Raw genomic sequence first — 18046 nt, forward strand, 5'->3', positions numbered from 1 at the left:
TATCCCCTTTCCTTCCTCTTCCTCACATGGTCTGGCATCTGTATCTGCCCCTTCCCTTTCTTCCCTAGCAGGTCTGGTGGGTCCTTTATTTTACTTTTCTCCCCATCCCTGAGGTCCAGCATCTCTTACCCTCACCATCCCCATCCCTCACTGCTTGCTCACCGATCTCCTTGCGGTGCTGCTCTAACTAACTCTTTGGTAGTAGGCAGCATGAGTGAAGTAAACACGCTGCTTCTGGTGACCTGGAAGCTTTCTCTCTGCTACTGTTTTCCGCCTATGTGGGGGCAGGAAGCAGTAGCATAGGAAAAGCTTCTGTGTCACCGAAGGCAGTTTGGTTACTTCACTCATGCTGCCTATGGCCGAAGAGTTAAAGCAGCAGCACTGCGAGAATGGTGAGCAAGCACCGGATTTTGAAAGGGGGGGGGGTCGACAGCAGGGAACTCCAGATAGATGCGTTGGTCTTGCAGTGGGGTGGGTGGGCAGGGGACCTATAGCTGCCGGCAGCTGAAGCCGCGGCGGCGAACACCTTTATCTTGGCTGTCCCGTGCAGGAGCAGCGCCCGATCTTCTGCCTGGCCCTGTTTGCTGTTCCGAGCTCAGGGCAGTTGTAGGTGTGCATGCGCACTTCTTCCGGCCAAGACATAAGGAACATGCAAGTAGAAGTGCGCATGCGTGACTTAGGGTTTTATTATAGAGACTAGTCTTATAGCCCGTTACATTAACGGGTGCTAGAATATATGTGTGTGTCTCTCTTTATTTCTTTCTTTCTCTCTCTCTCCTTAGCCGCTTTCTTTCTGTCTTTCTTTTTCCTTGGCTGTCCATCACCACCCCTTGCCTGCTCCCCCTGTCCATTCTCCCTTCCTTTTACCTCCCCTGTGTCCACCACCACCCCTTCACAGCAGCCCTTCTCCCTTTGTTTTACCTCCCCCCTGTCCAGCAGCACCTCTTTCCTTCTCCCCCTGTCCAACATTAGGCCTCCGTTCCTTTTTCTTCACCCCCCCGTCCATCAGCACCTCTTCCCTTCTCCCCCTGTTTCCAACAGCCGCCCAGTTGCACCCATTGGAAAAGTTCCCTCTGCCGCATCCCACACCCCTCCTGACGCGACTCCTGCTGTCTTTCTTTCTGTCTTTCTGTGTATCTCCCTGCCCCTGTCTTTCTTCTTTTCTTTCTGTCTCCCTTCCTCCCTCTGTTTGTCTGTCCAAAGCAGCATTCCCTCCCCCTCCATTTCCCTCCCCCCACACCAGTTCCTTGTGCACCTGCCCCTGTGTCTTTCTTCTTTTCTTTCTGTCTCCCTTCCTCCATCTGTCTGTCCAAAGCAGCATTCCCTCCCCCTCCATTTCCCTCCCCCACCAGTTCCCTGTGCACCTGCCCCTGTGTCTTTCTTCTTTTCTTTCTGTCTCCCTTCCTCCGTCTGTCTGTCCAAAGCAGCATTCCCTCCCCCTTCCATTTCCCTCCCCCACCAGTTCTCTGTGCAGCAGCATTAGCGTTCCTCTATCCCCCTTTCCCTTCCCGCAGTCGCGACTACAAACGCGGTCCCGAGTCCTTTGCCCCCCCCCCCTTCCCTTCCCGCGGGCTCGACTACACATGGCGATTCAAGCAGTGTGCGCAGCAGTCTTCACATGCTGCTTCGGGTCCTTCTACTGCCCTGATTTACTCTGGCACGTCCGCAGCAAATCAGGGCAGTAGAAGGGTCCGAAGCAGTGTGTGAAGACTGCTGCACACGCTGCTTAAATCGCCAGTCGGGCCCACGGGAAGGGAAGGGGGCGGCGACAAATGACTCGGATCCCAGGCAGCGGAAAGTTGCTGGGCTCCTCGGTGGGGGCGCTGAGCAGCCGCGATCCCTCTCCTCCCAGACCCCCCCCCCCCGCTGGAGGAACGGAGATTGGCGGCTGCAGCCACTGGCTTCGGTGTCTTCTATCCACTGCGGCCAACCCTAGCAGAAACAGGAAGTAGTCAGAGAGGGCGGGCCGCAGTGGACAGAAGACGGCAAAGCCAGCGTTATCGCGGTGCAGCGCTTTTCTCTCCATTTAAAGGCGGGTGAGCCGGTGAGGAGGAGGTGGTGGTGGTTTTGGCGGTGAGTGAAGGCGGGAGGGGGGTCGCCGGCTGTGCTGTGCTTTCCCGATCTGGCCGCCGCATACGCACTGTGACCACGGACCTACGGATCACAGATCAGGGATCACAGATCATGCAGGTCTGAGTGCGCATGCACGGCTAGCGTTTTATTATATAGGATAAGGAAGTAAGTGAAGTTAAGAAGTTTGTATGATGTTTATCTGATAAATGTATTGGTTTATACAAAGGGAGGGGATAATTGATAAATGAAATAGATAGTTATTGTTCTTTGATGAGGCTGTTATGAGACATTTCTGTATCTTTGTATTGTCATTATGTAAGTTGTACAATGTCTCATTTGTGTGCAGTACAAAGTTTCAGTATAAAAAGCTTGAATCTGTCTGTTTTGTTCTTACTCTGTTCCGACTATTTTATATATGTAACTTTTTGTAAACCGTTTTGGAAGACAACAGTAGAGAAAATAAATAAATAAATAACAGAGATTATAATCTTTTGGGTTTTTTTCATCTTGTTCTTTAGTTCCTTTTTCTTTTGGTCCCAGATCTAATTTTCCGAGGAAGTGAGGTTGTAGCACAATAAGGCAACATGTGGGTGTGGTAGAGAGAAATGTATCTTATAGAGCAGTGTATCTCAAACTGTGTGCTGCCTGAGATTTCAGGTGTGCTGTGGCACACTGAGGAGGAAGAGAGGCGCAGGCGCCAGCTGACTGCAGGATGGCGTGAGGCACATCCTGTAAACAATCAGCCGGTGCTGGCGCCTCTCCTTCTCTCCGGCCCTCTTCCTTGCTGGCACCCCCCCCCCCCCTTTTGGCATCTCAGGGCCTGTCTGGAGAGCCCGTTCACACACTTCTGGATGCTTTGAGCCGCAACCACTACATTTAGTGTGCCACGGCTCAAGAAAGGTTGCAACACTGTTATAGAGAAATAGGACAAGCGCCCAACCGTATAGGGGGCAGCGGCGACAAAATGACCGAGGCCATTGCCTAGGGGGGGAAGGACAAGGGAGGTAGGGAGGGGAAATCGGGGTAGAGAGAAATAGGGCCGGGGGGGGGGGGGCAATCAAAGTCAGGGATGTAAGCACAGGGGTGGGGTGAGCGAGGGAGGCGAAGCCACAGTTCGGCCCTCGCCATGGGAGCATTGCGGCATTTGGTACTCCACTGCCTGCTTGCCTTGCTGGTTGTGGGCCGACTGGGCCTGAGTGGCACCGTCAGAGGAAGCTGGAGGTAGGCATGCAGTGGAGGAAGTGTTCGCGCGGTTCCCATTCTCGGTAGCCTCACAGGTGGGCAGTTGTGCTTGGCTGGGTGCTGGTGCTGATACAGCTGTCTGGTAAGATGGCAGAGCCTCCAGAGCCTGTTGGTTTGATAAAGGAGGCTTTTCCTTGAATATGGCAGTTTTCAATAGGCCATTCTACCCAAACTACCATTACTAGCAGTACTAATTGAAAACAGTGCTAAGCAAAATCCCAATATACTTTACACTCATGTAATTAACTCCACAGTAGATAGCTTCCCCCAGACCACAGCCACATTTTTCACATTAAAGAATCCAACTGGCTGATACTGTAAAGTGAAACAGAATATGATAAAGCACCCAGGGGAAGATTCTCAAAACTTTAACATGGTCGCTAAACCAGTTCCAGCTCATTTAGTATTCATGTATTTTAGCAGCAGATTATCATAATGGTAGCGTGGATTTTTACAAGCTGCCTAGCAGTCTCTGACTCTGCCATGCAAATGTATTACGACGAGGTCATTAATATTTAAATGAGCACTTTGGGCAATTCTCTATTATCACCGAGCGATTCCCTAACCTCGCTGTCCTACATTTACGAGCAAAATTGTCCATCAGGTCCGAGTTGATCTAGCCTTACTTTTTGGTCAGTGCCTGAGCAGTGATTGGCTCCGGCATTGACAGCTCAGACCTGCTAGAAAATTTTGCTGTCATCAAGCAACAACCCCTTCCCCCCCCCCAAGTCTTAGGCGTCTGGGCCAATCAGAGCCTTAGGGCCCTCCCTTGCACAGCCCAGGATGCACTAGGGAGGAGGAGGCCCACCATTTTGAAGAGGCAGTCCCGCTGGCTGAAGGTAGAAAGCATCCCTCTGGCTGGCCTTTGTAAACAAGGTAAGGAGGGGGTGGGGGTGTTGGAGGCACAGGGGGGGGGGTCATCAGGGGTACTACAGCAGTGGCAAGAGTGGGCAATCCTCCCTTTGCCACGGGAGGTGGCGGGGGTTGCTTGGTGGCAGGAGGGTGTGGGCTTCTTTGGGGGGTAGGTTGCTTGGCAGCGGGAGTAGGCATCTTTGCCGCTGCCGGTGGGTTGGAGGTGTCAGGGCCATTTGCTTGACTTCAGCAGCAGATGGGAGTGGGCATCCCTCCTGCCGCTCTTTGATTTGGGGGGGTCTTTATTTAATTTAATTATTTGTGCATTTATTCTGTGCATGTGCCGATCACTATCACCAGTATATGCAAATTTAGTGACCCTCTGCGACTCTCCGCCAACCTCATTTGCAGGCAGAGTTTTTTTTAAAGAATGACTTGCCTTTTTGAAATCGTTAAAGTAGCGGCTGCGACAGAAGCTTGTCGGATTTTATCACCCACTTTTGAGAATCTTTGTCCTAGTCAATGAAGGGGGGGGAGGGAAGCTCAGTATATCAGCCCCAAAAAGCAACTTATAATCATGGGAGTGGGAAACTGGTTGCTAAGGGCTCCACCCCACTTGGTTTTCAAGATTTCCACCATGAATATATATGACATCTATTTGCATACGACGGCAGCAGTACATGCAAATCAATCTTCTGCACATTCATGGTGGACATCTTGAAAAGTTGGGGCCCGCCCAAACCGTGGTTGCCCATGCTTGATGGTTCCAGAGAACACCATTCAGAGATGGGGACTGGGGTTTAATGCCCATGAGCTGCCTTGTCTCACTGTTAAATACAGTTACCTTTTCAAATCAAATAGTGCACCAATTAAGTAAGTTACAATCCTGATGAAAGATACTGAATAAAAAAATAGGGTTCCAAACACTACACTAGAGTATAGGCAAAGGGCCACAGCCTTTGTTATTTTTTTCGGTACCCTGCCTTGATCAGAAGGCTACACCTATAACACAATTTCAGTATCTTTCTGCATTCAGTAAATTGCAATTTAATGTTTCCCCTTCAGTTATTGTTCTTTATCTTATGCTCAATAAAATTACCATGAAAATAAGTTACCATGACAAAATAAGTTATTCTCCAAATACATATCACATCTTCAAAATCCACTTTGTTCAAATTTTTCTTGCAGTGTAATCAGCGATGCCAGCTTCTCTCAATTGCTACTGGAAGCTGGCCAACATAAAGAACCTGAATTACCTTTTACCCAGAATTTTAGGGAGAATTTTCATAACAAAAGAAATTTCTGATTTTCCAGTGCAGCAGATTTGTTCAACCCGATTATCCCGGCTTGTTATACCTTAACTGTCCAATCAGATCATCTGTTTCTACTACTTTCAGTCTTTCCATTCCTGTCACCACACCCCTCTTATGCTTTGCATTTTACATGGAAGCTCACTGGTCAATTTGCTACAGAAGAAGGTGTCATTGATTTCATCCAGTATTGCCCAAGCTGTTTCAATTACTTTACACTGAAGGTCTTCAACTTTGATGTATGACCATTTGTTGAAAATGTGTCCCTACTTATTCTTGACAAAATTATGTTTCTTTTGTTGTTTTCTTGAAAACTTAGAATTTGTCACAGTTTTGAGAGTGCTGCTTGGACCTGCATAAGTTCTTAGAGCAGCAGTCTTGAACACTTTGGTAGAAGATTCCATGTATTCACTCCACCTCTTCCTCATCCGATAAGCCTAAGGCCTTTTCCTGTGAGAGAAAGAAAGCAAAAAAAAAAATATATATATATATATCTATCACTGAGGATGTTAAGACAAAAACAGTGCTAGAATTGAAGAAAGTGTGGGATAGACAAAAAGGAATACTACGTCTATTGAGAAAAGTGGAATCCAAATTAGATCAAAACTTTTAAATGACCTCATAACTGAAGAGAACTTTGTTGGCAGCTTCAGAGGTTTGGAAGACAGACCAATGCTAGGTTCGAGTGCTGTCAATGGCAAACACAGCTGAAGATCAAGACTGAAGTGGGTTTCGACAGCAACTCCAGTGTAGTTGGAAAGTAGAACTGGTGCCTACGGTTCATACCTCCTAGTTGGCAGGAAAGACAGATTAAATATTTCCAGTATTTAATCATGAGGAAGTAGAACTTGTGCAGCATGCTAAATGCAAAATTAGCCACCTTGATGGAGAGACTGGATAGAATGTGCAGGTCTCCATGATGCAACCTCACCTTGAGTATTGCATTTAATTTGTGTTGCTGTACCTCAAAAAATATATAATGGAATTAGAAAAAGTTAAAAGAAGAACAACCAAGATGATAAAGGAAATAGAGATGGCTGAGAGGAGTAATGATTGAAGCCTACAAAATCCTGAGTGGTGTAGCATGGGTACAAATGAACTGATTTTTTACTCCATGAGAAATTACATAGACTAGGGCAGTGTTTTTCAACCTTTTTTGGGCAAAGGCACACTTGTTTCATGAAAAAAATCACGAGGCACACCACCATTAGAAAATGTTAAAAAATTTAACTCTCTGCCTATATTGACTATATATAAAGTAATTCTCTTGAATAGGAATCAAATAAACACAAAGAAAGTATTTTATAATTACTTTATTACGAAATAAAAATTATAAAAATTATAAAATACTTTATTCAGTGCGAAACCTGGGCCTGTTTGGCTGAACACAAAGCTGATATTCTGGCTGGAATGGAAGAAAGACACACACGTAGCTCTTCGTCAACAGCTCTCAGTCTCTCTCTGTATTTGGTTTTTATAGCATACAAAAATAGACAAATATACCCTCCATCCTTTTTATTAAACCACAATAGCAGTTTTTAGCGCAGGGAGCTGCGCTGAATGTCCAGCGCTGCTCTTGACGCTCATAGGCTCCCTGCGCTAAAAACCACTATTGTGGTTTAGTAAAAGGGGACCATATTGTAAAATATAGACAGCAGATATAAATTCAGAACTGTGCATAGTAAGTGAAGGGAAGTTTTCATCTCTGGGAATTTACCCAGTTAACTATTAAGTTATTTGGGCAAATTCCTTTGAAAACTGTGGTAATACTGCCTCCACTTTGCTAAATTTAAAATAAAATCATTTTTCCTACCTTGTCTGGTGATTTCTGGTTGCACTTTCTTCTTCTGACTGTGCATCCAATCTTTCTTCCCTTCTATCAGCCTGTATGCTTTCTCTCCTCCACACCTCATTCCCTCCCCCAACTTTTTCTTCCTCTCTCCCTGACCTTTCTTTCTTTTTTTCTGTTTCTCTTCTTTCCTTTCGTTTCCCTGCCTGCCCCCTTTCTTTCTTTCTCCCTGCCGTTCCCCAAGCCACTGCCACTGCCGCTGCCATCGGAGAACAGGACCCACCAATGGATAACAGGCCCCAAAGCCGATGCCGACGCATGCTCTCCCTGACGTCAATTCTGCAATCGGAGAGGAAGTTCCGCCCAGCCAGGCAGCGATTGGCTGGCCCGAACTTCCTCTCCAACTGCAGAATTGACGTCGGGGAGAGGAAGACTGTTCGGCTCGATAGATTAGATTGCCAAGACAAAGTGAGTCCTGGATGATCGACTCACTTTGCCTTGGCGAGCTACTGGCGCCCCTGCCTCGGGCCCCCTGTCAGCTCCGGGCCCGGCGGCCCTGCGGCACACCAGGCAACATCTCGCGGCACACTAGTGTGCCGCGGAACAGTGGTTGAAAAACACTGGACTAGGGGACGTTCAATGAAGTTACAGGGAAATACTTTTAAAACCAACAGGAGGAAATTTTTTTTTACTCCAAGACTAGTTAAGCCTTGTAACTCATTGCCAGAGGATGAAGAGAATGACACAGGGACAGACTTTCTCCCCGTTCCCATAGTTAACCATGGAAAACCATCCCAATGCCATTCTTTAAGGAGAGAGGGAAGAATCAGTATGAATGGGCACAGCCACTGATGCTCAAGCCTTGCATTGAAGAATGCTGGTGTAGAAGGACTGAGGTTGCAACAAACACTAAAGAATGACACAGGATAGTTTCCCGCTGTTATCTGTGGGGACGAGGAAAAAATTCTGTCCCCGTGTCATTCTCTATGGTAAAAGTGATTAATGTAGATGGTTTTAAGAAAGGTTTGGACAAGTTCTTGGAGAAAAGTCCAAAGTCTGGAGGGACCCTTCCAGCCCCCAGCTGGCAGGCCTGCCTTCACCAAAATAGCAGGTCTTCCCCTTGCCGGTGCATCGTGGGATGCATTGGGGAGAGGCCTAAAGCCCTGATTGGCACAGGCGCCTAAGGTCCCTCTCATAGGAGGGGGCCTTAGGCGCTTGGGCCAACCGGAACCTTAAGTCTGACCCCTAGTGCATTCTGGGATGCTCTGGGAGTGGCCTAAGATTCTGATTGGCCAGATTAGGCGCCTGGGCCAAACAGGGCCTTAGGCCCCTCCCCGGTGCATCACACCAGCTATTTTGGTGAAGGTGGGCCTGCCGGTCTGAGGCTGGAAGGGTCCCTCCGGCCAGCCAACTACAAAAAGTAAGGAGGCTTCTGGCTGTGGTGGGGGTGGGGTCGGCAGGAGGGACTGAGCATCCCTTCTGCCGGCGATGCTTGCGAGGGATTGCGGCAGGTTCAGGTAGGAGGGGCTGGTATCCCTCCTGCCATGATCGTTGCCGGAGGGGGAGAGGAGGTACGGAGGAAAACTTCCACGATTCTCTAACTCATGCTTATGACAGACGCCAGCTACAGAATCGTGGTTTTAGGCAAAGGACTGGTCCTACCCACGCCTAAACGATCTTATTTTGAGCGTTTGGGATTTGGGCAAATTTTTTTTCAGGAACAGGGCTTAAAGATAGATGTAGTGGCAGTCTGGGTGATTAAACACCTGGACGTACAGATAGGTCATTTTTGAAAAAACACATTTTGGATGGTTTTTTTTGGAGAATGGACATTTCCCTGCTGCCTACTTTGGGCGCCTAGAGCCTTAGGCCAAAAAGAGACTTTAAAGACTTTTTTTTATTATACCCCTCCACATATATTATAGGGTTTTGTAGAACTAGGCATGGCATGTCACATTGCTTGTTTGTAGATCTCATCTAGTAAATGTGCCTTAAATGTTAATGTTAGCTGTCAAACATGATCGAAATGTTAGCTGTCAAACATGATCGAAACATTTAAGTACCTCACGGGACGTGTCGAAGTGGAAGATGATATTTTCTTTCTCAAGGGACCCTCGGCCACAAGAGGGTACCCGCTCAAACTCAGGGGCGGAAAATTTCATGGCGACACCAGAAAGTATTTCTTCACCGAGAGAGTGGTTGATCATTGGAACAAGCTTCCAGTGCAGGTGATCGAGGCAGACAGCGTGCCAGACTCTAAGAATAAATGGGATACCCATGTGGGATCCCTACGAGGGTCAAGATAAGGAAATTGGGTCATTAGGGCATAGACAGGGGGTGGATAAGCAGAGTGGGCAGACTTGATGGGCTGTAGCCCTTTTCTGCCGTCATCTTCTATGTTTCTATAATCAGAAAATTCTATGACATCACAATGCAGGTGTAAAGAGCCTTAGCCTATAGGAAGAGGAGATGCAAATGTTAAGAGCCTTAGCCAATAGGGAGAGGAGGAGAGAGTGGCTGCTGCAGACACCAGAATGTATTTCTTCACAGAGAGAGTGGTTGATCATTGGAACAAGCTTCCAGTGCAGGTGATCGAGGCAGACAGCGTGCCAGACTTTAAGAATAAATGGGATACCCATGTGGGATCCCTACGAGGGTCAATATTAGGAAATTGGGTCATTAGGGCATAGACAGGGGGTGGGTAAGCAGAGTGGGCAGACTTGATGGGCTGTAGCCCTTTTCTGCCGTCATCTTCTAAGTTTCAACAGACATGTGTGAACTTTTACATGTTTCCCAAAAAGAAACATGCTTATGCATCCTCATCTTGATCTGTCCTTGCCATTTCTGGGGCACAGACAATAGAAGTCTACATAGCATTGGTCTTACTCTTAATCCCTGTTGAAACCCACTCCAGCTCATCTAGATGTGTCTAGTCATAGTCAGGACACAGAATGTAGACGTTTGGCCTTCAAGAAATTTTATTAGCATTTTTGAATTTTTTTTCCATGGCAAACAACAACAAAAAGTCCCTTAGTTTGTTCTGTCTGTTTATTGCACTTCAGTTCTAAAACATCACTTTGGCATAGACTAAGACTCCTTAGATGTAGGAAGTTAAGCAGGGTCAGGCCTGGCTACTACTTGGATGGAGATCACCAGAAAAGGAAATCCAACAAATCTGCAGTACAAATGTGGTAAACCAAGGAGAAAGAAAGGTAATGCAGACAAATGGATAGGATACAGGCAAAGTTTAAAACAGCATATTTTCATCGTGAATGCACACAGGCATTTTTGTTGCACGAGTTTGGTAACTACCATCCTATGGGACCCCTGAGGAAGACGTGTTGATCGAAACACAGACCGTGTTGGGTCTCACAAGTGGCCCATTTGTACGCAACAATCTGTTTGTTTACTAATAATTTATTTCTTGTATACTGCCAAACCAGTAAAATGTTCTAGGCGGTTCACAGCAAGATAAGGCTGAACGTCCAGCCAATTTACAATACAAGAAAAGCTATTTCTAGAAGATACATAATGCCTATAGATCAGGGGTGTCCAACCTTTTGGCTTCACTGGGCCGCACTGGCTGAAAAAAAATGTGCGAACGCTGCAGCAAGACGCAGGAGGGAGCCGGCAAGATGGTCAACACCCGGGGGCAGCAGAGGAAAACACTGCATAACCCTCGACCAGGGCCGCACAAAATACTTCATGGGGCCGCAGGTTGGACACCCCTGCTATAGATTAAAAGTATTAACATTAGAACACTTAAGTTACAAATTTATCAAATAGTTGTGTTTTTAGTAATTTTCTAAAATTATAGTAAGATGGAACTTCTAGCATAATTTTGCCAAACCAGGTATTCAATTTAGGTGCCTGAAAAGCGAGAGTTCTCTCTAAAAATATCTTAAAACGACATAATTTGACAATAGGGTATGTAAATAACTGGACTTTACCTGTAGGCTTGTTTAAGTAATTTAAGGAGAAATGGGAAACAAGGTAACTTGGAGACATACTGAAAATTGATTTGAAGCAGACACATGAAAATTTGAATAAAACTCTGGCCTCTATCCAATGTAACCAATGTAATTTTTGGGAATAGGGAGTAACATGTTTCCATTTTTTCCAAACCAAAAATTAATCGAACAGCAGTGTTTTGAACAACTCTTAGGGCTCCTTTTACAAAGTGCGCTAGCGTTTTTAGCGCACGCAGCGGATTAGCGCGCTAGCCAAAAAACTACCGCCTGCTCAAGAGGAGGCATAGCGGCTAGCGCGCATGGCATTTTAGCACGCGTTAAGGCCCTAAAGCACCTTTGTAAAAGGAGCCCTTAGTTTTTAAAAAATTTTCCTATAGGCACCCAAGTAAATTATATTGCATAGTAACATAGTAGATGACGGCAGATAAAGACCCGAATGGTCCATCCAGTCTGCCCAACCTGATTCAATTTAAATTTTTTTTCTTAGCTATTTCTGGGCAAGAATCCAAAGCTCTACCCGGTACTGTGCTTGGGTTCCAACTGCCGAAATCTCCGTTAAAACCTACTCCAGCCCATCTACACCCTCCCAGCCATCGAAGCCCTCCCCAGCCCATCCTCCACCAAATGGCCATATACAGACACAGACCGTGCAAGTCTGCCCAATACTGGCCTTAGTTCAATAATTAATCTTATTTTCTGATTCTAGATCCTTTGTGTTCATCCCACACTTCTTTGAACTCAGTCACAGCTTTACTCTCCACCACCTCTCTCGGGAGCGCATTCCAGGCATCCACCACCCTCTCTGTAAAGTAGAATTTCCTAACATTGCCTTTGAATCTACCACCCCTCAACCTCAAATTATGTCCTCTGGTTTTACCATTTTCCTTTCTCTGGAAAAGATTTTCTACGTTAATACCCTTCAAGTATTTGAATGTCTGAATCATATCTCTCCAGTCCCTCCTTTCCTCTAGAGTATAAATATTCAGGGCTTCCAGTCTCTCATACGTCTTCTGGTGCAAGCCTCCTATCATTTTCGTCGCCCTCCTCTGGACCGCTTCAAGTCTTCTTACGTCCATCGCCAGATACGGTCTCCAAAACTGAACATAATACTCCAAGTGGGGCCTTACTAATGACCTGTACAGGGGCATCAACACCTTCTTCCTTCTACTGGCTACGCCTCTATACAGCCCAGCATCCTGCCGGCAGCAGCCACTGCCTTGTCACTGCCTTGTCACATTTTTTTTTTCGCCTTTAGATCTTCAGACACTATCACCCCAAGGTCCCTCTCCCCGTCCATGCATATCAGCTTCTCACCTCCCAGCATATATGGTTCCTTCCGATTATTAATCCCCAAATGCATTACTCTGCATTTCTTTGCATTGAATTTTAGTTGCCAGGCATTAGACCATTCCTCTAACTTTTGCAGATCCTCTTTCATATTTTCCACTCCCTCTTCGGTGTCTACTCTGTTACAAATCTTGGTATCATCTGCAAAAAGGCACACTTTTCCTTCTAACCCTTCAGCAATGTCACTCACAAAAATATTGAACAGGATCGGCCTCAGCACCGAACCCTGAGGGACTCCACTACTCGCCTTTCCTTCCTCCAAGCGACTTCCATTAATCACCACCCTCTGATGTCTGTCCGACAACCAGTTTCTAACCCAGTTCACCACTTTGGGTCCTAACTTCAGCCCTTCAAGTTTGTTCAACAGCTTCCTATGAGGAACTGTATCAAAGGCTTTGCTGAAATCTGAGTAAATTATATCTAGCAAATGTCCTCGATCCAGCTCTCTGGTCACCCAATCAAAAAATTCAATCAGGTTCGTTTGGCACGATTTACCTTTTGTAAAGCCATGTTGCTTCGGATCCTGTAACCCATTAGATTCAAGGAAGTACATTATCCTTTCTTTCAGCAAGACTTCCATTATTTTTCCAACAACCGAAGTGAGGCTCACCAGCCTGTAGTTTCCCGCTTCATCCCTGTGACCACTTTTGTGAATAGGGACCACATCCGCTCTCCTCCAATCCCCAGGAACCACTCCCGTCTCCAGAGATTTGTTAAACAAGTCTTTAATAGGACTCGCCAGAACCTCTCTGGGATGGATCCCGTCAGGTCCCATTGCTTTGTCCAACTTCAGTTTTTCAAGTTGCTCATAAACACTCTCCTCCGTGAACTGCGCAGAATCTACTCCATTTTCTCGTGTAACTTTGCCAGACAATCTCGGTCCTTCTCCAGGATTTTCTTCTGTGAACACAGAACAGAAGTATTTGTTTAGCACATTTGCTTTTTCCTCATCACTCTCCACATATCAGTTCCCAGCATCTTTTAGTTTAGCAATTCCATTTTTCATCTTCCTCCTTTCACTAATATATCTGAAAAAATTTTTGTCTTCCTTTTTTACATTTTTAGCCATTTGTTCTTCCGCCTGTGCTTTCGCCAGACGTATCTCTCTCTTGGCTTCTTTCAATTTCACCCTGTAGTCCTTTCTGCACTCCTCTTCTTGGGTTTTTTTATATTTCACGAACGCCAACTCTTTCACCTTTATTTTCTCCGCCACTAGTTTGGAGTACCATATCGGCTTCCTTTTTCTCTTGTTTTTATTTATTTTCTTCACATAAAGGTCCGTAGCCATTTTTATCGCTCCTTTCAGCTTAGACCACTGTCTTTCCACATCTTTTATGTCCTTCCATCCTAGCAGCTCTTTCTTCAGGAACTCTCCCATTGCATTAAAGTCCGTATGTTTGAAATCTAGGACTTTAAGTATCGTGCGGCCGTGCTCCACTTTAGCTGTTATATCAAACCAAACCGTTTGATGATCGCTACTTCCCAGGTGAGCACCCACTCGAACATTAGAGATACTCTCTCCATTTGTGGGGACCAGATCCAATATTGCTTTTTCCCTCGTGGGTTCCGTCACCATTTGTCTGAGTAGAGCCTCTTGAAAGGCATCCACAATAGTCAAGGATACTCAATATCGATGACTGAACCAACAGACGAAAGGAAACTGTATCAAAATATTTCTTAATTGTTCGTAGTTTCCAGAGAGCTGAGAAACATTTCCTGAGAAACAAATCTGCATGCTTTTCTAAAGTAAGATGTCGATCTAAAGTCACTCCTAGTATTTTTATGGACTGTTCTATAGGATAGTCCAGGCCATTAAAATATATCATGTAAGATGTCGATCTAAAGTCACTCCTAGTATTTTTATGGACTGTTCTAAAGGATAGTCCAGGCCATTAAAATATATCATTGATTCTTTAATCTTGTCAGTAGGACTGGCTAAAATGAGTTTAGTCTTTTCAGGATTCAATTTCAATTTGAAATCAATCATCCAAAATTTGATCTTTTTTAAGATGGTTGCTATAGAATTTGTTAACTCTACTGTCAGACACGTAAATGGAACAACTATAGTGATATTATCAGCATATATATCTAAAATTTAAGCTTTGCAAAAGGTTACCCAATGAAGCTAGGTAAATATTAAACAGAGTTGGAGATAAAGGTGAGCCTTGAGGAACCCTGCATGAGTTTACCCAACAAGAGGAAAATTTATCTTCCTTAAACACTTGATACAATCTACTACCCAAAAAACCTCTTAACCAGTTCAGGACATTTCCCAAATTCCTATAGATTCTAAACAGTCAATTAAGATTTGCATGATCTACCAGGTCAAACTTTGCCCGTATCATGTACATTCGCTCACCAGAAAAGATCAGGTGATGCACTGTAAGTTGTAGAAAGTATTTTGCCAAGAACACATAGGCACCTTGGTGGGGTTGTGATAGCTTATTCCTCGACATCCATAAATTGGTAGAGGTCCTCCCCTGCCTCACCATAACACTGAACTTATAAAACATTCTTCCTGTGTCTTCTACATTTTTATGTATAACCAATAGTGCATTTATGATATTAGACAACCTTTTCTTCAAAGACATTGTATCCTGCACTTTGAACAGGAGGCTTGCAGAATTGATCATTCCAAACAATGACTATAATGGCTTTTTCTACAGTACAATGATATGATGTCACCTGAGCACGTCAGCAGCCATATTGGAATGGACATAGAAACAATCAAGTCCGATACTCCAAGATGGCTTTCATAAATATCTATAAAGATGAAAAATCATACCCATCCTCCATGGGTTTCAATCCATGGACTGAAATGTTCTTTCAGGTACTTCACACCAAACCCCATGACCCTATTCATGGGATGGTTGTCAACGGCTGTGAGTTTTGTAGTGACATCCATGGTGTAGGCCAACTTGACACTCTGCTGCTGGACTTCAGTTTCCCCACTCAGATCCAAGTTCTGCAGGCAGCAGTCAGTCACTTTCTTGAAGAAGGCATACGAGAACAGCTCTTTGAAGATTTGGCCCTTGATCTTCTCTCGTTTCATCTGCAGATAAGGAAGAGAAAATCAATGCAGCTGACCTGCAATATGAAATGTACAATATACCACATGCAGCACAAATGCAACCTTTTGGCAAAGCCAAGAACATTTACACCTCTCAGCCTCTTGAAATTGTCTCATCTTTTTCTGTGTGTCTGTGTACCTTTTCTTCCTTGCATATAAGTGTCATGTTTGTCTTGTCAATTAAGGCTGGTTGATTTACAAACTATTTTACTGTTCCTTTTAACCATGGGTATTAAATAGCACAAATCTTCAAGTACGAGTACTAGAAATTACTTCAAATGTTGCTTCTCTTTATTGTACAGCCATTTTTTAAGCACAGTTCTGGTCATATCTATCTATTTGTTTATTTTAAAAATTTCTATACCGTTTTTGTCTAAAACGGTTCACATGGGGTTACATACATAAAATGTTAAGTTTATACAAAATAAGAAGATAAAATAAAAATATACAGTACAGCATGAATTCAGTATAGTATGACTCAATTGCTCAGAAAAATGCATTAAAAAAATAGCTGAGACTTCAACATTTTCCTAAAAGAATTCCTCTCTCCACATTTTCGAATTTGGCCAACAAGGCCATTCCACAGCTTAACTCCTGCACATGTAAATGTCATAGTGTTCGTATTTACATGTTTAGGATTGGCCTTTGTTTTCAACAATACAGCACCTGCAGAATGCAGGACCATTGCGGTTGATAGCGAGACATCATATTCTTGAAAATTTCAGGCATCGTACCATATAAGAATTGAGGGAGGCAGCTGAAAGAGAGTCGGGAGGCAGCTGCACAGAGGAAATAGGTGGAGAGAAGTAGAGGGGGAAAGGCAGAGAAGGCAGAAGACAGGGAGGGGTAGCGGCATGAGATAGCTCCACCCACCCCTCCTACGTCACCAAAGATCAGAACCGGAGCTCCCCCTTAAAAAGGGAGGGACAAACGATGAGGCAAGCACTGCCTAGGAGAGCGAGGCAGCTGAAGGGGAGTTGGAAGGCAGCTGCACAGAGGAAACAGGTGGAGAGAAGCGGAGGGGAAAAGGCAGAGAAGGCAGAAGACAGTGAGAGGCAGAGGCGAGAGATAGCTCTGCCCACTCCTCCGATGTCATCAAAGATCAGAACCAGAGCGCCCCCTTAAAAGGGGAGGGGCCAACGGCGCTCAGCCGTTTGGCGCATGTCGAAGGTGAGCATTAAAGGCGCTCTCCTTAGTGTAGACAAATATACCCCCACCCTTTTTTACTAAACCTTAATAGCGGTTTTTAGCACAGGGAGCCTATGAGCTTCGAGAGCAGCACAGGGCATTCAGCACAGCTCCCTGCGCTAAAAAACGTTATCGTGGTTTAGTAAAAAGGGTGGGGGTATATTTGTCTATTTTTGTATAGTTGTTACTGAGGTGATATTGCATAAAGTCATCTGCCTTGACCTCTTTGAAAACCCGCGGAATATAAATGATAATTAACATTTTCTCTGCGTACAGTGTGCTTTGTGTTTTTTAAAATTTTATTGTTGGTAGATCATTTTGACTTGGCTACGAAGGTAAGGGGGAGGGAGGGAGGGAGGGGAGCTACTGAAAGACATCCAGTAATCCTTGCAGACTTGACTGTGCAGGGAATTATTTTTGTAAAGTCATGTTTTGTTATGTGACTGGCATTATTTAGACTTTAATTTCTATGAATGAATATAATGAAAATGATATAAAATTGCATGCTTGTTTTTATGTGCGTGTGCTGAAGGGAAGTGGAGAGAGAGTGGGGTGAGGACGCTGAAGAGAAATGGGGGAGAAGACGCTGATTTATAAATTGACAATTGTACAGAATATTGTTTCTTTTAATACTTTAATAAGTTCAGTATAAAACTATTCGAGGCTTGTGTGGATGGGATCAGGTGGTTTGCGGAGATGGGGACCGGGCTGACGGGGCGGGGATAGAGCCAATTTTTTTCCCCGTTTCATTCTCTAGGCTCTGCCACAAATCGATTTTGACTACGTGCGGGCGAGCGAGGTGTCAGTTGGGTTGACGTAGCCATCGTAGCGCAAGCGGGCACGAGGTATGGCTCTCAAAAAAAAAATCTTAATCGTTGTACTGCTGATTTTGGCTCTTTTGACTAATGAGTTTGCCTATCACTGGATTAGACTAAAGCCTCCACATAGAAATTCAGCCACTTTTCACTCACAAGCTTGACCCAGGTTTGATGATTTTGCAGTATGGGAATTGGTACCCTCACAACACCGATCCGTAGCCTGAACAAACTCTAGTATGGCACAGAAGCCTGAGTGACTGAGCACAAGAGACTAGGAAGCAGACAGAGAGCCTGCTGGGGGTTTGTGGTTAACTTCCCCAGCCATTTGGTGGAGTCAAAGTTACAAGCTAGAGCACTATTCCGGCAACAGTAACAGCACAAAGATT

General features: G+C 45.0%; 1 protein-coding gene across 2 annotated transcripts in view; it reads right to left on the bottom strand.

The window, feature by feature from the left end:
• Positions 1 to 4584: 4584 nt before the first annotated feature.
• The window catches only part of BCL2L14 (BCL2 like 14), a 45520-nt gene continuing 32058 nt past the window's right edge, over positions 4585 to 18046 (bottom strand). For both annotated transcript variants that reach the window (XM_033953513.1, XM_033953512.1), the window contains exons 5-6: positions 15370 to 15636; positions 4585 to 5927 (exon numbers count right to left, since the gene is read on the bottom strand). In XM_033953513.1, coding sequence (XP_033809404.1) covers positions 5886 to 5927; positions 15370 to 15636 — 309 coding nt within the window. In that variant the 3' untranslated portion in view covers positions 4585 to 5885. The remainder of the gene's footprint in view (positions 5928 to 15369; positions 15637 to 18046) is intronic.

This window comes from Geotrypetes seraphini, chromosome 7, assembly GCF_902459505.1.
Source record: "Geotrypetes seraphini chromosome 7, aGeoSer1.1, whole genome shotgun sequence".
Classification (NCBI taxonomy): Eukaryota; Metazoa; Chordata; class Amphibia; order Gymnophiona; family Dermophiidae; genus Geotrypetes; species Geotrypetes seraphini.